We start from the raw sequence: 24,667 nt of genomic DNA, 5'->3' as shown, positions 1-24,667 counted from the left end.
TACAAGAATAGCCACACAAAGGAAGATTTTTTCAGCTTTAGGATTATAGTTAGTGGAAGTTGGAGATATAGCCCCTTAGGGTGTGTGCATGTGGACAGGGGGTAGGAGATAACTCAGCAAAAACTTCCCACAACTCCGCTCTTTTTTCCCAGCTTCAAAGTTACCCCTGTTCAAACCAGCATCCTGGAGCTATAGGAGAACCTAACCCGCACACAGCTGTGAGTCCTGGACAGATTATGAAAAAGATCATCTACTGGATGCATTTTAAAACCAAGGAAAATAAATTGACTGAAAGCAAGAAAAAGACAGTTCAGACAAGGGACTTACTTCTAAAGAAGACGGCTCAAATCAATGAGTCCAACACATGCCAACGAGACAGCCGAGAGCAGGAAGAATGTTCTTCCTGCCTAAGCCATTCAAATACCGACCTGCATAACATTTACATGAAAATCCATGGTTCAGCCCATACGCCTTTGACAGTGAGAGTCTCATACAGGGTGGGGTGGCCAAGGTGCTCGTGGAACAAAATGAGACACTCCCCCATGGGCTGGGTCAGCCAGTGCTATTGTTTCCATATTGAGATAGAAAATACGAAGAACAGTAAGAAATAATTTCCAAAATATTACTAAGGGCATTGAATAGACCTAGATAATACCTCTGGGTTATTTTATTTTTGCTCTTGTAGATAAAACATTACTTTTATAGACTTTATGATCAGAAACCCTTCCAGTCATAAACTTTCATGTTACTATTACTATTAGATCTGTTTTAAACAACTGATGCTACGCAAATGAATTAATAGGATTTTCCTGAGAAAAACAAAAAATTGAATGAAAGACATCTACAAGGACTTATTTCATTCTAACTTAAAAAATATATCCTTGACTTGATTCAGTGTTAGTTTCAATATACCAAAAAAAAAAAGGCGGGGGAGAATGTAAAATTGAATGTCAAAAGATTACAACTGCTGTAACCTAAACAAAACTAAATTGCCTCACAGGATTTTTTTTTCCTATTTCTTAACTAAAAGGACACCACACCCTCATGTCTCCAGGACACACCCACCACTGTGAGGTTTATTTATAATGCAGTTATCAATCAACTTCTACCCGTTCCAACTCTGCAGCTGGCAATGTTATTTATTCTCCAAGGTTACTGATGCTGCACCCACCCACAGCGTGAGAGAGCAGAACAGGATAGACAATAGCCAGAAACTCTTCTGAGATATTTTAATATTAATTCTGCCCTTTGCCTCACAAATCACCTCCTCCTAGTGACAGTAGATCTTAGCCAAAACCATGTTATAACATGAAGGGGACTGCAAAGGGATGGCAAGACACTTAACATTTGCTGGATGTGATTTTTCTTTAACAGCCAAAAGAAAAACAAAAATTCACCTTCATATCCCCTGACCTGTGACAAAATGTTCTCTGAGCTCAACTCTGCTGACAATTCTGATTCTGGGTGATAGCTACAGCTATTTCCTGAGGGTTTACTATGAGCTATGGATTTTACATATGGTATAGCAGTGGTTTTCAACTTTTTTAGTCTCATGGCACACATAAACTACTAAAATTCTGTAGCATACTAAAAATATATTTTTGCTTATTTGACAAAAAAAAATAGGTGTAATTCTGATTCATTCACACCAGATGGCTAGTGTTGTATTTGACTGTTGTCATTTTCTCATTCGACAATCTGAGGGAAAAGAGGTCAGTGCCCCTGACTAACTAGTCAGGTATTTAGACAGTTTTAAAATTTCTGTGGGGCACCAGTGTGCCCGCCTCAATGCACTGGTGGGAAAGCGCTGTGTTACGGTGGGGTCAGGTCTGGGACTGGGGTAGGTAGAGGGGAGACCCAGTTTAGTTCTCAGAGAAATTCGCATGAAATTTTTTAGTTCTTGGAGTGTTTGGGGACACACACAAGCACCTAATCTCTCATGTCTAGCTTTGCAAATGTCTAGAAACCCTTTGCTTGCTATTCAGACTCGATGGCAGGAGCAGTGAAGGAAGAAAAGAATACAGACTATAAGGAGAGGCAACTGGGCTCCAGAGAGAAACTGCCACGAGTGAGAAAAACTGAGGAAGTGGGCACTACATACAGCTGGGTCTGGCTATCGAGGGAACAGTGACACTGGATTCTGTGGAAGACCGTGCCCTGACCACTGTGTCCCCCCAGCCCTGCTGGATTATCAACTTTGCTTGAAAAATAGAGAATGATTTTAACAACCATATCACAAGGCGTCTACCCAACTAACACCACAGTAGGGCCCTGCTCTGACCAGGGAGAGGTCACCAAAGGCCCCAACACAGAGTTCGAAGGAAGTGAGTCGCAGAGCGGGTGGGGCCTGTGGGCAGAGAGGACCACGGACAGAAGTGCTGCAGAAATGGAAGTGCTGACACCAGCTGCCTTCCCCCTCCTAGTCTCTCAGGAGGTGCAGTGTCCTTCCCTGGGACCCACTAGTTGGTGAGGCCTGCAGGACACTGGGATATATTGGCATACACCCCTAGAGAGTCTTGAAAATGTTAAGAAGGGACCCGGTGAAACTTAAAAAAACTTCCTGTTTATCAGCAAGGGGAGAAACAGCACCAAGATTTGTGTTCCCTCTAAATATGACCTACTTGTTTCATTTCCATAGACTGGTTAGGCCAGAACTTTGTTGTGGTAGATATGTGTATGTGTATGTATATACATAATATATATATCGGTGTTTGGGTCTATTTGAATCCTCAGAAGAATCCTGCAAAGTAATATCTGTTTCACATAGGAAACAACCAAATTGAGAGAGGTTAAGCCACTTGTCCAAGTTCATACAGCTAAATAGTAACAGAGTCAATCTGAAGTCCAGACCTGTTTGATTCCAAAGCTTTTGCTAAATGGCTAAAAATTTTAAGTCCTCATAGAAAAATTTCAGATAAATACAAGTGTAGACAGAATAGAATATTAAACTTTTGTGTACAATTATTTAGACTCAACAATATTCAACCTACACTCAATCTTGTTTCACCTATACTGTAGCCCACTAAACAGCTCTGCATTGTTTGAAGCAAATCTCAGATGTCACAAACATTTCTTCCACATGCATTTCAGTGTGAATCTTGAAAAGAGAGGAACTGGAAATGACTGATTGTCTTCTTTCTTCTTTATACTAAAGAAGAAAGGGATATTTATTTATCCCTTTTTTGGGGGGATATTTATTTGGGATATTTATCCCAAATAATTGAATTTCACTGGGTCAGTAAAGTACCTCTATTCTCCCTAAGAATGCCCCAAATGGAGCCCCAAATTATGGGATATTCTCATTAGAGTCCTTTGCATACCCAGGTACCCTTTTATGAATACTGATGTTTACTTTTCATCTCACACTTTGCTTTCCAAATAAGAGTCTAAAATATAGCTTCCTCTGTGAATATGGGAGAGGAATAAGAAAATGAACCTCAGGTTCTCAAGAGCACCAGTCTGGAGAAAGGAGTCAGAAAGCAAGGCTATCAGCTCAACATGTTCATTGAGTATTCACTCTCCATGTCTTCAAAGGACCCTGAAGTGGGGACAGAAGCACATCAGTAAGTGGGCATTCAACAGATATTGATGGGGAAGCTGCTGTTCACCAAATTCATGTAAGGATCTAGGTACACATGGCTCAATGGCCCTAAAATAGAGGTGACAATGAGGGGAGGACAAGTTACTGGGGCTTAAAAGAAGTTACATTTTCCCGAGTGGGATCATTGAGAAGTGAGGGAACTGAGGCCTGAAAGACACAACTCTTCTACAGTTACACAGAAACCTCACCAGGGAAAAACCTGACCTCTTGACTTCTAATGGGTTGTGATTTCCACCTCAAGAAGCACTAGAGATGCTTGACTGTAAACATTTCTTACTACCACAAGAAAGGTTTTGTGGAACCACTGGCTTTTGAAATGGGACCTGACAGTCAAATAGAACTTGAGAAATGGAGATGTGCACAGTGTTTCTGGGTAAATAGCATAAACAGGTCTGTGTGACATATTCTGACAGCACACTACTTAGTTGGCCTGACATGGAGGCACAAACAAGGCCATGAGGAGGAAAGGGTGGAAAGCGAGGCTGTGACCAGATTAGAAAGGGGGTTAGTATCAGTGTATTATGTTTCTTATGAAGGCTCTCATACAACAAAAATTCTATAGTTTGAAGCCAAAGAGTTTAAGAAAACGACATGATTTATGGGTCACTGGGATGAACACAGATTATGTTTTTATACTTTTTAATCTTATATTTCATTCTAATTCCTTATATTTATTATTAATGAGGGTGCTTAGAAAAGCATTTTCTAAGGAGAGCCTTGTATTTGTTTAAGAGATGGGTGTGGGGACCTGAAGGGGTGAGAGGTAGAGATTTCCTCAAGGGGCAGGCATGAGGATGTAAAATGTACCAAGAACAGACAGTGTAGATTCTTCAGTGGATCAGAAACCTGGCAAAGGAATGATGAGAATTGGTGGTCACAGCCACAAAGTGCAGCCCTAGGTTTTAGGGACTGTAAAAAAAAAAAAAACCAGCACAAAATACAACATGGACACCAATATACCTCCCCAGGAGCATCTCATAGGAGTTTCTATTATGATCTCTTTTAGATTCTATTTCATAATAGGTGTCAATACCACAGACAAAACCACTCAGTCATGTATTCTAATGAGAATGGATTAGGAGTTCCTTTTAGATACATAAGCCAGTATATTTTTTAGCTGAAAAACTACCTTCAGGGTAACTATGAGTAATTATTATGCTTAAAATGCCTAAATTTGGTATTCCAAAGGGGGGCAGTGAGAAAGGCTTATCATTTGAAGGTAGAGAAACCTGAATTTGGATCCCATGTTTGCTACTTACTAGATGAGTAACCTTGGGTAAGTTATCTAACCTCTCTGAACTTCACTGTGTCATCTGTAAAAGTAGAGGATAGCTACCATCAACATAGAGAGGATTGATAACATGACATGTAGAAATGCTTCCCTATGAAGTACCTGGTATACAACTGGTGTTTGTTTTTTCCTCCTTCTGGTGAAATCAGGGCTGGATAATAGGAAAGTTACTAATAACCAAACATCCTGTAAGTTTCCCAAATATCCTGTAAGCTTCCAAGTTTAACTTCCTTTATTAAGACTTTACAAGAACTGCTAATAGCAAAATAGATTCATTTCCTTTCTTCTTTCCTCTTCTTAGCTACTGAGTGGGATAGGTACTAAGGAACAGGAAAATGTCAGATATATACATTTAAAAGGAAGAATGAGACCAACTTGCATAACTCAGGGTAAGAAGAAAAATAGCCCCCTTTTTAAAATGAGCAAAACATCTGAGTAGACATACCTCTAAGAAGACATACGAATGGCCGACAAGTACAAAAAAGATGCTCAACATCACTTGTCATTAGAGGAATGCACAGCAAAACCACAATAAGATACAACTTCACACCCACTAAAATGGCTATGATCAAAAAAGACAAAGTGTTGACAAGGAAGTGGTGAAAATTAGAATCCTTATACATTACTGGTGGGAATGTAAAACAATGTAGCCACTCTGTAAATCTGTTTGAATTTCTTCAAAATGTTAAACCTAGAGTTACCATATAATGCAGCATTCCACTCCTAGATATATATATGTGTGTGTTTGTGTGGGTATATCGATCTCTATATCTATATCTGTACCTATATCTATTTCTATATCTATATCTATCTATCTATAAACATTCCAAAAGAATTAAAAACATGTATTTCCACAAAAACTTACATAGGAATGTTCACAGTAGCATTATTCATAATAGCCAAAGGTAGAAACAACCCAAATGCTCATCAGCTGACGAATGGGTAAACAAAATGTAGTATATTCATACACCGAAATATTATTCAGTTAAAGAAAAAGAATTAAATACTTATAACATAAATTAACCTGGAAAACATTATGCTAAGTGAGAGAAGCTAAACACAACAGGTCATATATTGTGTTACTCTATTTACATGAGAGACCAAGAATAAGCAAATGTATAGAGACAGAAGGTAGGCTAGAGGTTTGCCTAGGGATGAGGGTTTGGGGGAGGGAGGAATCAGGATGGACTGCTAATGGGTATAAATGTTCTTTTGGGGGTGATCAAATGTGTTTAAATGGAATGTGGTGATGGTAGTACAACTCCAAATATATTTAAAAGCATTCAATTGAATAATTAAAATTGATGAATTGTTTGATATATAAATTATATCTCGATAAAGCTGTTTTTAAAAAAGGAAGAAGGATGGACTGCCATCTCCTGAAATAGAACCGTCTGCTCCATTTGACTGAGAAGCTCATGAGGCTCAGGTTCAGACTATAGACCACAGAAGGAGCTCAAGACACAGCTTCATGATGTGGGGAGCTGCCTGAGTGACCTTTAGTGTTACTCTCTTCTTGGGTGGAAAAGTACCATTAGCACTTCACTTCAGCAAAGGATACCCTCCAGGCACTGCCCTACTTTATGATTTTTTAAAAAGTACCATCACCTCAAAGAACTAGGCTTGAGCTTAATTCCTAGAGAGTCAGTTAATTCGACTTAAGACATCTTAAAGTCATTAGTGAGTTTAAGTCTCAAACCAGCCTTCCTCGCAAACAAAAAGTTCAGTACTCTTCATCAAAATCTTCTTTTGGTTATTTATCTTTGAGTTTATACAACAGAGGAGGTAGATAACCCAAAATGACTGAATTTTAATTTCCTGTCATCAAAGGTTGACATTTCTTATGCATTTGCATTCTGTGGTATAAGACTCATATTTGCTATACAAGTATCCATAATCCAGCTGACCCTTGAACAATGCAGGGGTTAGAAACACCATCCACTTATGAGGATGAAAATATTCATGTAACTTAAGTCACCAGTTTTTTTAAAAAAATATCCATAGAAGAGCACCAGGATATGGTAATTCTAAAAAAAGTTTAAAATATACTCTCATACTCACTCCCATACTTAGGTCATCATTCATCTTGATGCAACTGGAAAGATCTGTTCCTGGGTGGGGGCCAGTTGTAGGTCCTGGGAACCTAGCAACAGAAAGTAAAGTTCCTTACTACAAGTGGAAAAATTGCAAATTTCAGCAGATACCCAACTACAACATAGTTCTCCTACCCAGCTTTACCAAACTGCTAATTACATTCTATGGATTCATGGATTAAGTAAGGCGTAATGCGAGAGAGCTCCATTATGTGGAGAGAGGTTACAAAGTCCAGAGAATCAAGCCAAAAAATGAAAATGAAGAATTTGCAATTCAAAGCCTTGCTTCCTCATCCTCAATACAGAACGGAAATTTCACTGGCGTGGAGAGTGCTCATAAACTCCACTGACATTTCTGAACTTTTCCTAGGGAAGATCAGTCTGTTTACTGAGAATGGTGCATGAGTGCAGTTGAGTTTCAGGGGAGGATGAGTGTGAGGGCAGATGTGGATTGCCAAAGGCTTGAGAATGCTGAGTGCAAAGGAACAGATAGATGTGCAGTATGATCAAAACTTTTCTGAGTGAGTTAACTTAGCAGTATATAGTATATTTCTAAAAACTGAGAAACATTTCAGGTAGCCTAATATGTCTCTCACATTTCCAAATGGATATTATGAAAATCAAAAGAGTAAGAAAACTGCACTTCAAGAAAACTAGAGAGACTTTTTTTTTGTACTAAAACTGTGATTGTTTAGAAAGTTGGAGAATTTGTACAATAAAGATGTTATTATCTCAGGATATAAAAATATAACTGATTAAAAGTTTAGGCAATGGGAATAGGCCACCCATGAAGAGAAGGGTAGGTATATTTTTCCCTTTTAACTTACAACAGGCTGGTGATTGTGGGGAGGGAGAGATAGGGGGTGAGGAGAAGTGGGGGAGGACATGGGGGAGTTAATAGTGATGGAAGGAGACTAGACTTGGGGTGGTGAGCACACAGTGCATTGTTACAGTGTATAGGTGATGTGTTGTAGAATTCTGTACCTGACACCTCTATAATTTTGTTAACCAGTGTCACCCCAATAAATTCAATAAAAAGGAAAAACAACAAACCCCCCAAAACTTACTTGTGTGTTCTAGTCACATCCAAAGCACCATCCTCTATTTTTCCATATTTGGGCCTTTTGCATGAAGCATGGATTCCATTAGCTATACATGAAAACGGTGTCAGTGATGGTTGTGGAATCGGGGTGAGACTATCCAGATGCAAGGCATCTGTAGAAATGAATAAAAACAGAAATTTACTTTTGGTTTACACTAATTTATATGTTTTCTGTTTCTCTTGAGAGATTGGATTATGTCTGAAAAAGCAGAGTTAATAGAAATGTCAATTCATTTCTATTAACATTTTAACATAACCTTCCCCTCCCTTGATGCCTAGTAATATAGGGCAGAAATGCTAAAGGTTGTGTTTTGTTTTATTTTTAAAGTAGAGAGGAAGAGGTTGAGGTAGGGACAGGAAACTCTTGCCTACTGAGTAGGTAGAGGGGTTAACAACCTGCAACAAGAGGGCAAAATCTGTTTTTGTAAATAAAGTTTTATTGAAACCTGCCTACACTGATTTATTTAGCATTGTCCCCCGGTGCTTCTGTGCTACACCAGCAACACCTGACATGTTTACTCTCTGGCCCTTTACAGAAACAACTGACCATCCCTGAAGGAAAACAGTCACGTTGTTTTCTATGCTGCGATGGGAACATGTCGGAGTACCAAACTGTTTTTGTTTGTTTTAATGATTATAGGAAGAAGGAACAAACCTAGGCTTTGCATCAATCACAGATTTTTAGTTCAAATTCTGGCTCTGTCACATACTAGTTTTGTACTTTTGGACAAATAGCTAAACCACCTGGAGTCTCCATTTACTTACCTATAAAGTGATAAGTGAGCTTAGGCTAATCACTAACTCAGGATCCCTTATCTTTAAAATGGGAAGTTGTAGGGATGTGGTGAGGGTTAAATGAGTTAATAAACATGTTAAAAGCAAAGCATGGTGCCAGGCACACAGCAGTGCCATCGTAGTTATTATGTTGCTGTTGTCACTGAGTTAGTGGGAGTAAAATCATCTCTTTAAGTCACTGAGCTATCGTCATTGGTAGTGAAGGCAGTTTTCCCTTCTGTAGCTGAAACGATCCATAAATCACTCTTCCTTTTCATTCACTCTTAAATTTATTTTGATAATCATCCCATTCCTTGGGTCATTTCCAAGTCAGCCATTAACTTTTGCTTTCAGACACATCTGAGTTGTGATGAGAGATGTCACTGCTTCGAGCAATTCCCTAAGATAAAGCTCGTTATCTTCAGCCTCGCATTGAGCAGTGGCCCACCATGTGACCCACCACCTGCTCCACACTAAATTCTGCGAATCCCAACCCAACTCCTCTTTTTCCAAAGTGACTCGTCCATCTTTGACTCTTCTAACACTTGGGGCTTTTGCATCCTTCTAGGATTGGTTATTTTCCCCCTCATTTTCATTTTCCCCAGTTAGAATAGTTTTCTCATGAGTTCTACTTTTCCAAATGCAACCCACCTTTCAAGGCCTGGTTCAATTCTCATTTCTTTTTTAGAGACTGCTCTGAGCCCAATAATCTCTGAGTTATTTTAGGACTTATTTTCTGTTATACATAACACAGTGCCTTTCATAGAGTAGGTGTTCAAACATAAGCTGATTGGCTGAATTCAAGGATAAATATCCAAGTACTCAATAACTCTTCCTATACAAATAAAATAGTCATTAATTATTTTCCCTTTGAAAAGAACCTTAACCCAGATATGTCTGATAAGGTATAGGAGAGGGGCTATCCAGGCTTACCCAGCAGAGGTGAGTACCGGCATGTATGTGTGAAGGTCAGGGGTGTCTGATGTATTCTTGGTTCTTGAGTACTACACTGTTTATGGAAACACAGCTTCTGAAAAGAAAGTCAAGTAGTACTAGCTATTTGAAGTGGTGTAACATGACATATTTTATAATCAACTCTCTTCATCTCCAATCGTACAATATCACTCATCTCAAATAACCTTGCAAGAAAGAGGTTGGTAAAAAAATTAAGGATGCCATATAACAAAGCTTTCATGCCTTTGATCAAAAGGTATCTCTGTGCATAAAGTACAATTGTTATTAAAAATCACAGTTCAATAATTTAACAAAATGATAACATCATCAATTCCCAGTAAAGCAAATCTTTCATATAAACAAATACTCTGAGGAAAGAGGACTGGGTGAGGAGAAGGCTTAGATATGTTATTCTTCTTCTTCTTAATACTGCAATCAAAAATTTTTAAATATTGGAAAATGGTAGTCAAGATGGAGACATAGGTAAACACACCTTGCTTCCACATACAACTATAGCAAAAAATACAACTAGACTACAAACCATATACCACCCAGAGTTGCCAGAAATGTGAGCTATGTGGAAGTCCAAAACATAAGGGTTTTAAAAAGCCATAGTCATTCAGACAGGTAAGAGACTCAGGGCGGACACGCAGAGAGGCGCAGAGAGGTGAGGAGACAGACACAGGCAGTCCCACACCCCTGTGTGGGGATAAGAATTGGGATGGAAATCTCGGGAGTGAGAGACCCCAGCCCTAGGCCAGACAACCTGCCCAAGGTTCCAGCTCCAAGAAGATAAGTCCCCATAACTTCTGGCTGTAAAAACCAGTGGGGATTGGGGTGGCGGAAGAAACTGTGGGATTCTCAAGAGACTCTTCTTATAGGGCCTGTAGCACAGTTAGAACTCATGCAGAGCCACCCCCTCTGGGATTCAGCAACAAAGCAACAGCTGGAAGGGCACCAGTGGCATTCAGGGAGAAAGTGAAGTGTAGGTGCTAGGAGACAGCTTCCTCTGGGCCAAACTCCAGAGCCCAGGCAGCAGCATTGTCCCCTCTGTGAGTCCTCCCCCACACAGAGCAACAGAGTAGTGGCACAGGTTGTCCAGCCCTGGTGATTACCTATGGTTCCATCCCAGGTACAACTTAACAGGTGCCTTTTCTATAATAGGCCGCACTACTAAGCTGGGGAGTCAAAGCAGCTCTACCCAATACACGGAAACAAGCACAGGGAGGCTGCCAAAATGAGGAGACAAAGAAATATGGCCCAAATAAAAGAACAGAGCAAAACTCCAGAATAATAACTAAGTGAAATGGAGATAAGCAACTCATTAGATGCACAGTTCAAAACACTGGTTATCAGGATGCTCCAGAAACTCATTGGGTAATTCAGTGGCATAAAAAAGATGCAGGCAGAAATGAAGGTTGCATTAAGTGAAATAAAGACAAATCTATAGGGAACCAACAGTGGGAGGATGAAGCCGAGAATGAAATGATTTAGAACACAAGAAAAAAGAAAGCATTCAATCAGAACAGCAGCAAGAAAAAAGAATTTAAAAAAACAAGGATAGGCTTAGGAATCTCTGTGACATCTTTAAATGCACCAACATCCAAATCATAGGGGTGCCAGAAAGAGAAAAGGAAGAGCAAGAAATTAAAAATTTATTTGAAAAAATAATAAAATAAAACTTCCCTAATTTGATGAGGGAAACGGACTTACAAGTCCAGGAGGCACAGAGTCCCAAACAAGTCGGACCTAAAGAGGACCACACCAAGACATATTATAATTAAAATGGCAAAGGTTAAAGATAGAGAGAGAATCTTAAAAGTATCAAGAGAAAAACTGACAGTTACCTACAAAGGACTATCAGCTGATTTCTCAAAAGACACTTTGCAGGCTAGAAGGGACTGGCAAGAAGTATTCAAAGTGATGAAAAGCAAGGACATACAACCCAGATTACTCTATCCAGCAAAGCTATCACTTAGAATTGAAGGGCATATAAAATGCTTCCTAGATAAGGTAAAACTGATGTTTATTCTCACCAAGCCAGTACTATATGACATGCTAAAGAGAATTATTTAAGAAAAAAGATCAAAACAATGCACATTAAAATGGCAATACATTCACACCTCTCAATAATTGAATCCAAATAACAAGGTAAACAAATAAGCAGAACAGGAACAGAATCATAGATCTGGAGATCATTTGGAGGGCTATCAGCTGGGAGGGGGAAGAGGGTCAATAGGGGTAAAGGTGCAGGAATTACTAGGCGCCGGTTGGTAGGTATAAAATAGACATGATGTTAAGAACTGTATAGGTAGGGGAGTGGCTAAAGAACTTATATGCAAGACTCATGAACATGAACTAACTGGGGGATTGCTGGAGGGAATGAGGGTACCTACTGGGTAGAGTGGGAAAAGGGAAAAAATGGGACAACCATAATTGTATAATCAATAAAATATATTTAAAAAATAAAAAGGAAGGAAAAAATTTTAAATATTGCCCTGACTGCTGTGGCTCATGTGTCAGGCATTATCTATCCCACAAAGTGCAAATTCATCGGTTTAGTTCCTGATCAGGACACATACGCGGCTTGCAGGCCAGGTCCTCAGTTTGGAGAGAGAGGCAACTGATAGTTGTTTGTCTCACATAATGATGTTTTTCTCCCTCCTTCCCTTCTTTCTAAAAATAAATTTAAGTTTTTTTAAAAATATTAACATTTCTTAGGGTCTACCAGGGTTGTGTTATTGTGAACGATAAAAGTAAGTAAACAGTAATCCATTTGCTTCATCTGATAATCTCTCAAAGAAGAGCAATGTAGAGTTCTAAGGCTACTAATACATACTGGACTTAACTTTCTCATTTGGCAAAGCAATCGATTCACACTCAAATCACTTCAAGAACTTAAACTTACCTGTTGTTCTTGAAGATGTTGTTGAATTGTATCTCTGCAGGACAAGGGATCATAGTGCGGAAATTCCTCATCTAAACATCTCTGTCATGAGAAAAGTAAGCAGTGCAGTCAAGGACAGAATGATAAAAGAGTCAGAGATACAATACTTAAGGGAAGAAATGATGCTACCTGAGGTGTGTAAAAGTGACCAGTTCTTTATCCTGTGTTCTACTTTAAGGAAACAAGTTTGTCATTATTTGTCATTGCCATTTTCCCTCTTACGAAAGGAATAAAGGCCAAAGATTAAGAATAGAAAACTGACTGGTCACTGAAGTCTTTAGGCAGAGGCCAAAGAAGCTTGTTGGAGACATAACTCAGAATAGTAAAAATGGTGCCTGCCAAATTTTATAGCAATAAAATCGTGGCCTGAGTCCAAGAGGTAGCTACATATCTCTCAGTTATATTATAATAGAAAATTTTACAGGTGTTCTTAAAATGATTAAAACATATATAGATATGGAAGTTTTTCTAGTTCAACTTATTGCAGGGGGCTTTGTAGGAACCCTGCCTAGCTTAATCTTCCACATGATTTTTTTCCTTACTTAACCAGATGTGCCTACATTATGCCCAGAAAACAGATACTTGCAAATAGCACCCTCCCTCTTTCCTCCTCCAGTGCCAACCCTGCTGTTCCTTATGTTTTTTACTTGTGAATAAAAAGAAGAAATTCACCAAGGGTCATAAGGAAAAGAAATACATTAAATTCAACCACAGATATTTTTAGATACACAGACAGGTGTCGAGAGGTTATTTCAAATAGGAGATAAAAGAGGTAGTCACTGTCCGAGCCTGTTCAAGAGTCCACATTCAAGGTGATCAGAAAGGAGGTGCCAGAGACAGCAAACTGGCCACAGTAATGTCTATGTCTATTACACACAGACAGAGTAAATTCTGAAATGCTTCCTCTGTGAAAGATGTAATGTCTTCAACAAACCATTCATTAATGTGAGTTCTCCCCTCATTGTCAGTGCCTATGAGAACAAAGTCCAGCAGAGCATTTCCTTCTAAATTGGTTATTTAATTTTATGATTGAAATATTATCCACTGTAAATTAGCTTCAACACCTTACATAATTAGGACATCATCTCCACACTAAACACACACACATATATATGTTTTACCTGAAATAACAAGCCATGGAGTCGCCCTTTAATGAACTTCTTTCTTACTGACTTGATCGTTGCTGTAAAGAGAATTTGTAGTCAGCTTAATGTGAACATTCCTTTTCCCTTAACTTATTTCATAAACTTATAACAGCTTTACATGAGGGGCCTGAGGAGAGGAGAGAGAAAACAGTGACTTCTGAGACTGACATACTCAACTCAGGACTGGTGAAAACAAAGAAGCAGGAGGACAAAGCTGGCTGGACAGCAAAATCATGACCACCCTTGGGTATTTAAACTTAACTTTGATAGATGCAAGTGAATTGTGATGTAGAAGTGAGTCTCAGAATTATTCAGTCTTCAAATGGGAATTCACCTTGGAGGTACCCTACTGATATGGAACTCATCTCTCCAATAAGCCTGTGCTTGAGCTACAGGGATGGGAGCCCTTGAAGTACAGGCTTAAAATCCCAGAATCCTACAAGCAGCCTGAGAGCTCGAGAACACTGATACCCAGAGGATTTAAATAATAACTGCTTATTCATGGAGCTGAGATCAGACTCACAGGACAGTGCTTAATTCACTATACTCTTTTGTGAAAATAAAAATATGTGTCTTTCTACTTAACTAAAACCTACTTCCCAGTAACTTTCCAATTCTCATCTCTGGAATAATGGAAATGGAAAAATAATGCCTATTTAACTCTGTGAGCTACATAGTAACATATTACTTATTTGACAATCCGTACCCTTTCAAAATATAACCAAGAACCACAAAATAGGCCCAAGCTTTTGAACAACCTAAATAGATGGTGATATCCATGCCCTTTCTTCATGTGGGACATCCTAACATTTTCACTCAGAAAGTGGGTTCTGAATGCACACATAATTTTCACAAGCTGACTATTTTCTCAGGCCCCAGATGATTAAAAACAAAAATTAAATGAGGGTACAAAGCTCTGTTATGGAGGCATATGAATACCTGCCATGATTTTTTAAATCACTAACAGCCAGGAAAATTAACAGCAGATACTCTGGTGTCCAAAACATAGAAATATGGTGTTTCTTAAATACCAGCTGTTTGGTATCTCAATGGCTTGAAGAAATTCTGAACCATGAAAATGATGCTAATATATGTGAAAATATATACATAATCTAATTTGAGTTTTTCAGGGGGAAAAAGGCTTAAAAAGTATTAATTATGGAGAAATTTATGCATGTAAAATTCTATTTCATAGGAATATTTTTTGTGAAACTCATTTCTCAGCTAAGCTTGAGATAGTGTTACCAGCTGCACTAAAAGGAAAGTATATATTTTAAAAAATATTTGAACATAAGTAATTTACATTTTTAAAATTTTCTAATACTTAGAACTCTAGTAAAGATTCAATTTAAAAAAAAATTCTCTCTGTTAACTGTATTAAGAAATAGGGTCCCATCCTCCTCCTAACCTACATCTAAGCAACAGCAACAAAGCTTTCAAATGTTGCCAGAAACATGTTTCTGAAGGTTGTATAACTCCAAAACACTTCTCTGAGTTTCCAAATTAAGCTTGTGTTTCAGAAGAAATAACGAGTTAGTATAAGACTGTCTAAATTGCCCATCTGCTTTCCTACAGGGCAATCTTGGGTTTTAGAAATAGTCCATCTCAAAACATTCAAATTGTAAACCTTATTTCAACAGATGTTTTGTGCAATGTGCAGCAACCATTTCCATATGTTTCGTAAGGGAAAATAAGCTGGCTTATGACCGTAATTTGCATTCACCTTTGCATTCTTTTTTTATGTGTTTGGAGCTGGACCTGCCATGTCTCTAGGACATTTAGGTTTCGCATGGAAGCAAGAAAAAAAAAAGGCCACTCTATCCCCTGCTGTTGCCATCTGTGATGTAGGATGGGACCAGGTGTCTTAGATACATTGCTTTTGGAGGAAGCTGAGATAAAGTGGTTTTCCGAATGACGGTGCAATGAGGCTTTTATACAAAGGCTCACAAATGACTGTTGAAAATCAAAACCATAATATTAGAGCTACAATAATTTCAGCTATCCATGATGGTTGACTTTCAGGGAGTATGGATTTTTATAACAAAGTATATGTGTTACCTTATGCTCTATAAAATTGTGCATTAAAAATAGCAGGGTTCACTGAAAACCGAAGACAGAGAAAATAATTCACAAGGCATGTATCTGCTAAAGGACTTGCATACGAATTATTTAAGGAAATCTTGTGACAATAAAAAAAGGACAAATGGCCTACTTTGAAAATGGGCAAAAAGACTTAGATATTTCACGAAGAGTAGCCAATCAGCATAACAGAGGGAAATCACAATGAGATACCGGGAAGAGCGGTGAAAATGTCAGTCTTTTGATTCACTCCACCAAATGTTGGAGCTGCGGAGCACCTGGCACTCCCACACACGGCTGGTGGGAGTGTGAAACGCCACACACACTATGGAAAGCTGCTCGGCAGTTGCTTAAAAAGTTAGAGTTACGACTACACAATGATCTACAGCTCTGCTCCTAGACGTTTATCCTAGGCTAAATAAAAATGTCTGTCCGCTCAAAGACCCAAGCACGGGTATTCACAGCAGCTTTCTCTGTAACAACCCCAAACTGTAAGTAATTTAGATGTCCAGTAGGAAAAAAGATGATGAAATGGTGGACTGTTGAAGCAACGAAATACAACTCAACCATGAAAAGGGCATAACCACTGATAAACACAACATAGATACACACTATCCTGAGGGAAGGAAGTCACACACACACACACACACATACACACACATACACACACACACACACACACAGCACATACTGTATAACTCAGTTCTAGAACAGGCTAAACTCAACCATCAATGACAGAGATCAGACCAGTGTTTGCTCCTTGTGGTGGAGGTGGGATGAGGCACTGACTGGGAAAGAGCACAAGGGACGTGTCTGGGGTTTTAGTTCTGTGTTCCTAATTTGCATTTGTCGAATTGATTGCACAGTATCACTAAGATCTGAAAATTGTATGGTATGCTAATTGTCCATCAATAAAAGTAATTTTAAAACTATAACATGAACAAAAATAACATTGCTTGTGACTTAAATAGAGGCGGGTAGAAACCAGAGCACTAACAAACAGTTACTAAATTATTATACCTAGGAAGACATTTGGATCACCGAGACATGCATGTTAAAATGGCTAAAGGCTACCTCACAGGATACTAGAACCACACAAAACCGGAAGAGTGTAAAAGCTGTTGACACTTGAAGTGGAGGTGCTGGTGGGGTGCAAAGACAATGCAGATGGCAGTGAGACTCTGAGGCAGCGGGGCTGCTGACAAGCATGCAGGAGGTAGCACAGTCTGCCGCAAGCCAGAACCCTGCAAGGCTGGGCGGTGCTTCTCTGGGGAGCAAGGCCCAGGTGCAGACACTCGTTTTTAATTTTCTTAAAGCGCAGCTGAAAGGGCTCCAGCTGCCTGTCGGCAGCCAGGGAAGGTTATAGTTCTATTCCTTCCAACCCAATTCTATTCCCAGGAAAATTATGAAGAAGATAATGTAACTTCCATATTAAACTAACATGTCATTACCCATTTGCCACTCATGAATGAGGCAATTCATGTGATAGAAACATACTCTAGCAGAACCGTCTGTAGGTACTAAGAATAGCCAAGTACTGTTTTGCATTTGTCACAGTATTTATAAAGCGACAACTACTGCACTTTCTAGAAGAGGGTACTGAGGCTTAGAGAGGTAAAGTGATTTGCCCAACTCTACCCAGCTGTTCTTTCGCAGACTTATAATCAAACCATAGGTTTAACTTCAAATCCCATGCTCTTAATCCTTAAGCTATACTGCCTCCTAGATGGTTTCATCCATACCTGCATCCTTCATCTGGGAAAATTTAGGCCCCCATCCCATCAGAGGTGTTGAGCAAGTTATGTTTACTTTGGTTTTCTCCTTGGTCCTCACTTCAACATCTATTTTTGAGTCTCAACCACCCAAATCCCCCTTTCTTGTCTCACTTCCTTCTTGTAAACTGACTGTTCAGGACATGTGGCTCTCACCTTGAACCCGTCCTCAAAGCTGTTAACGCTGTTGTCTGTCCTATATGTCATGACCTCCACACTAAAAATAGCACGCTAGAAGAGTTTCCAGTGAGATCACCCAAATGAAAGCCTTCTCTCGGCTACAAAGTTCATATATAGACACTATGTTCCAATAAGGAGTTAAGATTACAGAAGGCTCTTAGGTTTTCTCCCCAAGGAAATATTCATGGTTTCTAAAGGTAATTCTCTCACAGTTCAGTAAGTGAGTGACTCAATGATAATTTCATATCAAATAGGCCAAAAAAAAGGATGAATAGTAAAGGGCTTATAGTTTGGATTACATCAATTAGTTTATGTTTCATATACATTCAGTTCAACTTTGTATGCAGAATGTACACCCTAGACTTAAAAGTTTTATTTTAAATATGTTTTTAAAGCAAATATTGATTTATACATCTAGTATTGCCTTTGCTAACAAGACATTTAGAAGGTAAGAAGCAGAAGAAAGAAAATATGTAAGTAACCGTTCAAAAACTTCAGCAGTTCTAATGCACGGTTCCTGGAGGCAAACATATACATTAATTATGTCATGAACCATCCAGTCCTGGTGGTAATTGGAAACTTGAACAATATTACTTACTCAGCATCTGAATAAGTAAGATCTGAATTTCTGCTCAAATGTCACAAACAGCTGCCTAGTTCCAGCTTGTGAATAGTCATTGACCCAGACCTTTGAACAAAACAACTACATCCCCACACACTTTGCCAATGAGCCTTTCTTAGATATAGCAGAAAGTAAATTGCCTTAAATACTTAATGAATTAATTAAGCTAACCTGAGAGTTTCAGAAGAACTAAATGGATTTTAGCATTTTAATTTTCTGACTCAGAACTCAAATGTCTGACTCAAAACTCATTCGGCGTGTGGTGGCAGTCATGGTGGAGGAATAGGTCAGGATGTGTGTGTGACAACTGTCTTCCCTCAGTGACCTTTATTCACAGCCTATCTAAAAAGTCTGCTATTTAGCACATATCCAAAATATCTGCCAGCTAAATTTTCTCTTCTTGCAAAGGCTGATTTTTAAGGGTATTACTGGGAAGAGCTTCAGAAGCAAATGGTGATCAGAGCAAAAGCTTGACATACTTGCCTTTTTTATGTAGGAAAAGTACAATTATAAGTACAGGAGGTCATAAAGCCAGGCAGCGTGTGAGCAACTAGGGACAGAAAGGAGGCATCCACCCTACTTTGTCGAGCCAGAAAAAAAAATGCATGCACTCAACCTAGGGCAGCTGGGTTAAATATTTTAATACTTTCAATAATATTTGGACCAATTATCTCCTGAGGACAAACTGTGAAGACAAGAGCAAGTTCATAATATCAGGAATTTACATTTTGGGAGAAGTTATGAAAGTTGACTCTTCAAAGAAGAAATCACAGGGGGTGTGGAATAGAGATACATTCTTAGTTTTATAAAACTATGGAAGATGTAGTATTGATTCAATCAAAAGGCAAATTTAACTGAACAAAAAAAGCAGTCCTCTAAGCACAGTGTCCAAAGAAAATACACCATAAACTAAATTTGGTTTTTATTCACGTCTCAACAAGAACACTTCTAATCATACGGGAACCTTCTCTCAGGCCCTCTGAGCAAAAATAAAATAACAGGTAGATTATGTCATCTAAAGTATGCCTTACATTGTGTGACGAGGTGAAACAAAGCAATCCAATAGTTAGAGTGATTAAAAGCTCATGAGTTCTATGAGATTTAAAACAAATAATAAAAGGTTGAATAACCACTGCTATTTCAGAGCTAGCCAGTTCCTTTAAGCACTTACACAGCCCCTCAGATACCAGTAGAAAGGGTGCCATAAATCCAAATCAAACACAGGTCTGAAAAATTTCATCTCTGGTTTGCCTTAACCTTGTGTTTGGTTGTTTACTATTCAAGCTGATAGATTTCTATTAAAAGAACATTTATGTTGCTAGAACAAGAAGCTGGCTGAACAAACGCGGTTGTCTAGTAAGTTGCCAAATACGTAAGCTTCATTTTTTATGGTTCTAGAATAAAATAGGCCTATAAATAATCTGACATCTATAATTTGACAGTTGCCTTCTCACCTATATCCTTCGTAAACACCCATTTTTAGGTAATACAGAAAAATGGAAAATATTCTAATTTGTAAAGCAAAATATATACATTAAGAACATGTTTAAAAAGAACTTCCATACCTACTTAATAGTTGGTACACATGAAATTCTTAAGTTTTTTTCCCAACCCTAAAATCACTACTAAAAAGAAAGCAGAGAGGCACAGGGTTTTCTACCATATGATGAGTAAAAACTAGCCAACAAAATCAGAGTAGAATAAGAAAAAAATTTGCAGGCTCAAATATCCCATGTGAACAAGATTTTTTTCCTTGTTTACTTTTACAGATACAGAGATGTTGTATTTAATTTTTAAAGAAATAACAGCCACAGACAACTCTGGCTTGTAATAAACAAACAAGGAAAGTCAGTGGTTAAATCCATCTAGCTAGCTACTAGGCAAACCTCTCTGAAAGCCCATAAGACCACCTTCTGGAATGATTTCATTGTCATAAATATCTTAAGAACACAGCAGCTGTAATCTATAAAAATGGCTGGAGTTCTCTTGCCACATCTCAGAGTGGCCGATATTGGGACACGACAAATATTTGCTACTCACTGTTCAGTTTTCTTGTCTTCCACTCCAGTGTCTGGCAAGTGTTCACTAGCTCAGTATTTATAGTCTGGAGACTTAGTTGTTCCGAAATTGCTTCCTCTAATTTATGCAGCAAAGACTTAGCTTTTTCACTGGCAGAATGGGCTGTGCCATCTCGATCCTCAACCTGGAGGTATACAGTTAATACTGGATTTTCACAGTGTGGCCACGAAAGAAAGCAATTGAAAATGTGCACAGGAAGCTGAAAATGTGCTTTTCTTCTCAGGGAAGTGATAAGCCTCTACCAAACTTCTGCAGTTCTGTGTTTGCATGGGGTTTGTACGCCTGAGCTCTATCTACAGCCCTGAGTGTCTTGATATGTCAAGTTGCCTCTTTCTGCAGCACTGGCACCACCTCTCTTACAACGCCCCCTTTACTTCCTCCGCTCACTGCTAGTCTCAAGGGACTGAACTTCACAGTTCCTCTTTGGGGTTTGTTTTTTTTTGTTGTTCCTTCTCCATTTTTACTTCATGGTTTTATGGACATCTGAGAAGCCTTCCCCTAAATATAATGTCAAATGTTGCCCTACCTTCTCCTCTGCATTCTTCTGCCATTGACTGGCTTCTTGGACCTTCTTCCTGAGGATGGCTTCCTGGTTGACAGCATCTTCTTGCAGTTGTTTAAGGGCTTCTAGTTGTTTCTGTCTGCAGTTTTTTAAAAAAAAAAGCCCAAACCACAAGCTGTCAGTGACATTTCAACTAAGAGTCACCCCTGGAAGTTGCGACAAATTCAGGCTTCATACACTTCCTCAGAGATCAGAGGAAAAAGTGAAAGTGTTTACATAGCTATAAATGCTTCACCAATATAGAGTTTTAATTGAAGCAATCATATTGAACCCTCAGCCCGATACCTTCGCTTTATGATAGGACATTTAGTTTCCTATTTTATGTTGGAATATTCAGTTCCCCACAAGCTACATTCATAGCACTTTGTACTGGTGGCCAATTGCTTAGAGGATGGAGCTAATACAATGGTGACCAGTGTATTATTCACACAGCACAGCTAGCTTTTTCAGAAAAAGAAGGAAAGAAAAACAAAAGTGACGGAGGGAAAAAAAAAGAAACAGGAGTTTTGTTTCAAAAGAAACTTGGCCTTTCCACTTAAAAGTTGTTAATCATGACAGAAATATGTCCACGAGAACAGGAAGGGCTGCTTCCAAGCACCAGCGAAAGCTGCCTGCCAGTATTTCCTCTGCATGTTCCCTTCCTGGAGACCTTCCTCTCCATTTCTTCCTCACCCCAAACTTCTTAGTGTTGTCATGTTGCCTTTCCTTTGGATCTGGCTTAATTCTCAAAATACATAAAAATGCATTCATGTTCTGATCACTGAAGAGATTTGAACATGCTATGTATCAATATACCAATTATTATGTGGAGACAACTTGACCTGAATAAGAACCGTAGCTCAAAGGAATGATGAACATTGGGAGTTTCAAAGCAGTGAGGAAAATGTTGTCAGGTTTAGCCCTTTTGTGTCCCTCTCAAATGTTAACACAGAATCCCATTGCACATTGTCATAAATCCTGCCCGGGTTACAAAAAGGACTACACGAGAGACAAGGATGGTCTTACAGAATGTGTTACCATTATAGTAAACCAGCAAACAAAACTTTAAACAGAACTGAAACTATCTAAACATATATTCTACTAAGATTGTTCAATCCCTTATAGTCAGATTTTTCTATTCTTAAATTGTGGTGAAAACATTTACCATGAGATCTACCCTCTTAACGTGTTTCTAAGTCTACATGTCAGCTAGAGGCACAACGTTGTAGAGCAGATTTCTATATCTTATCCGTCCTGTGTAACTAAAACTCTATACCTGTTGAAGAACTGCAACTCCCCATTTTTTCCTTCCCTATACCCCAGAAACCACCATTCTACTCTCTGCTTCTGAGTTTGATCATTTTTAACACCTCATTCAACTGTAATCACTCAGTATTTGTCCTTTCACAACTGGTTTATTTCACTTAGCATAATGGCCTCTAGATTCATCCATTCTGTCACATGCAGCAAACTTTTCTTCTTTTTTAAGGCTGAATATTTCATTGTATGTATATACCATATTTCTTTATTCACTCATCCTCTGATGAACATTTAGGCTGTTTCCACGTCTTGGCTATTCTGAATAATGCTGCAGTGAACATGGGTGCGCAAATAGCTCTTTGAAATTGTGCTTTGAAATATTTTGGATATATACCCAGAAGTGTGATTGCTGGATCATATGGTAGTTCTATTTTTAATTTTTTAAAGAATATCCATACTGTTTCCACATAGCAAATGTACCATTTTACATCCCCATGAACAGCATACAAGAGTTTCAATTTCCTTTGTCAACACTTGGTATCTTTTGGGGGCTTTGTTTGTTTGTTTTAAATAATACCCTTCCTAACAGGTGTGATTCATTCATCATTATGAATGACTCATTGTGGTTTTTATTTGCATTTCCTTGATGATTATTGATTTTGAGCATCTTTTCATTTACCTGTTGGCCAATTGTATACCTTCTTTGGAAAAATGCCTATTTAAGTACTCTACTCATTTTTTGTTTCTTTCACTAGGCATTTTTTAAATTCCCCACCCCCAAGTTTGGTAATCATCAGCTTGTTCTCTATAGCTATGGATCTATTTGTATTTTGTTTTGTTTATTCATTTGTTTTGTTTTAGATTCCACTTATAAGTGAAATCATGTAGTAGGGGTGTCAAACTCACTTTAACTGGGGGCCACATCAGCCTCGTGGTTGCCTTTAAAGGGTCGAATGTAATTTTAGGACTGTATAAATGTAACAACGACTCCTTAACAGTTAAGTGAGAGCTCAGCACTGCTGCTGGGTAGAAACCAGGTGCCGGGCTGGATAAAACAAGGTGGAGGCCAGATTCAGCCCGCGGGCTTGAGTTTGCCACCTGTGTCATATAGCATTTGTCTTTCGCTGACTTACTTCACCCTTTAGGCCCATCCGTGTCATCACAAATTGCAAGAATATTCATATATAAAGTAATATTCATATGTATTCATATATAATTAAATATATATATCACATCTTCTTTATACATTCATCTGTTGATGAACATCTGTGCTGCTTCCCTATCTTGACTATTACTAGTAGTGCTGCAATGAAGATAGGAGTACATATATCTTTTTGAATTATTGATTTTTTTTTCTTTTTGATAAATACCCAGAAGTGGAATGGCTAAATCACAAGGCAGTAGCACTTTTAATTTTTTAAGGAATCTCCATACTGTTTTCCATAGTGGCTGCACTAATTTACACTCCCAACGATGTACAATTCTTCCCTTTTCTTCATATCTTCTCCAGTATTTGTTGTTTGTTGTTTTATTGTTAGCCAGTCTGACAGGTATGAAGTGATAGCTCATTGTGATTTTAATTTGCATTTCTCTGATTATTAATGACATTGAGTACCTTTTCATACGTTTGTTGACCATCTGCGCATACCATTGAATAAAGTTCTATTCAGGTCCTCTGCTGATTTTCAAACTGGGTTATTGTTTTTGTTGTTGTTATTGAATTGTGGAAGTTTCTCATATTATTTGAATATTAACCCCTCATTAGATATGTAGTTTGCAATATTTTTCTCATTCCATATGTTACCTTTTCACTCTGTTAATTCCTTTTTCTGTGCAGAAGCTTTTTAGTCTACTACAGACCCACTTGTCTATTTTGCTTTTGTTACCTGTACTGTTTGGTGTCATATCCAAGAAACCAATGTTGTGAAGTTTTTCCCCAAATTTCCTTCTAGGAGTTCTATAGTTTTAGGCCTTATGCTTAAGTCTTCGCTCCATTTTGAATGGACTTTTGTATGTGGTATATAATGTTTTCAACTTCATTCTTTTGCATGAGGATATCTAATTTTTCCAACACTATTCACTAAAAACACTATTGTTTTCCATCATGTATCCTTGGAACACACTAGTCAGAGTTCATATATGCATGGATTGTTTCATTCTCTTATATTGGTCAATTTGTCTGTCTTTAGACCAGTACCATACTGTTTTGATGACTGTAGCTTTATGA

The 24,667-nt window shown here is 38.4% G+C and overlaps 1 protein-coding gene across 1 annotated transcript in view; it reads right to left on the bottom strand.

The window, feature by feature from the left end:
- The window catches only part of IRAG2 (inositol 1,4,5-triphosphate receptor associated 2), a 74,361-nt gene that overhangs the window by 19,844 nt on the left and 29,850 nt on the right, over positions 1-24,667 (bottom strand). The window contains exons 17-23 of the mRNA XM_037144825.2: positions 21,166-21,280; positions 20,601-20,763; positions 13,884-13,945; positions 12,724-12,804; positions 9,795-9,891; positions 8,053-8,200; positions 6,954-7,035 (exon numbers count right to left, since the gene is read on the bottom strand). Coding sequence (XP_037000720.2) covers positions 6,954-7,035; positions 8,053-8,200; positions 9,795-9,891; positions 12,724-12,804; positions 13,884-13,945; positions 20,601-20,763; positions 21,166-21,280 — 748 coding nt within the window. The remainder of the gene's footprint in view (positions 1-6,953; positions 7,036-8,052; positions 8,201-9,794; positions 9,892-12,723; positions 12,805-13,883; positions 13,946-20,600; positions 20,764-21,165; positions 21,281-24,667) is intronic.

The sequence above is a fragment of the Artibeus jamaicensis genome, unplaced genomic scaffold (genome assembly GCF_021234435.1).
Source record: "Artibeus jamaicensis isolate MK-2021 breed Jamaican fruit bat unplaced genomic scaffold, CSHL_Jam_final contig_233, whole genome shotgun sequence".
Taxonomy (NCBI): domain Eukaryota; kingdom Metazoa; phylum Chordata; class Mammalia; order Chiroptera; family Phyllostomidae; genus Artibeus; species Artibeus jamaicensis.
This window is presented reverse-complemented; position numbering and strand designations above follow the sequence as displayed.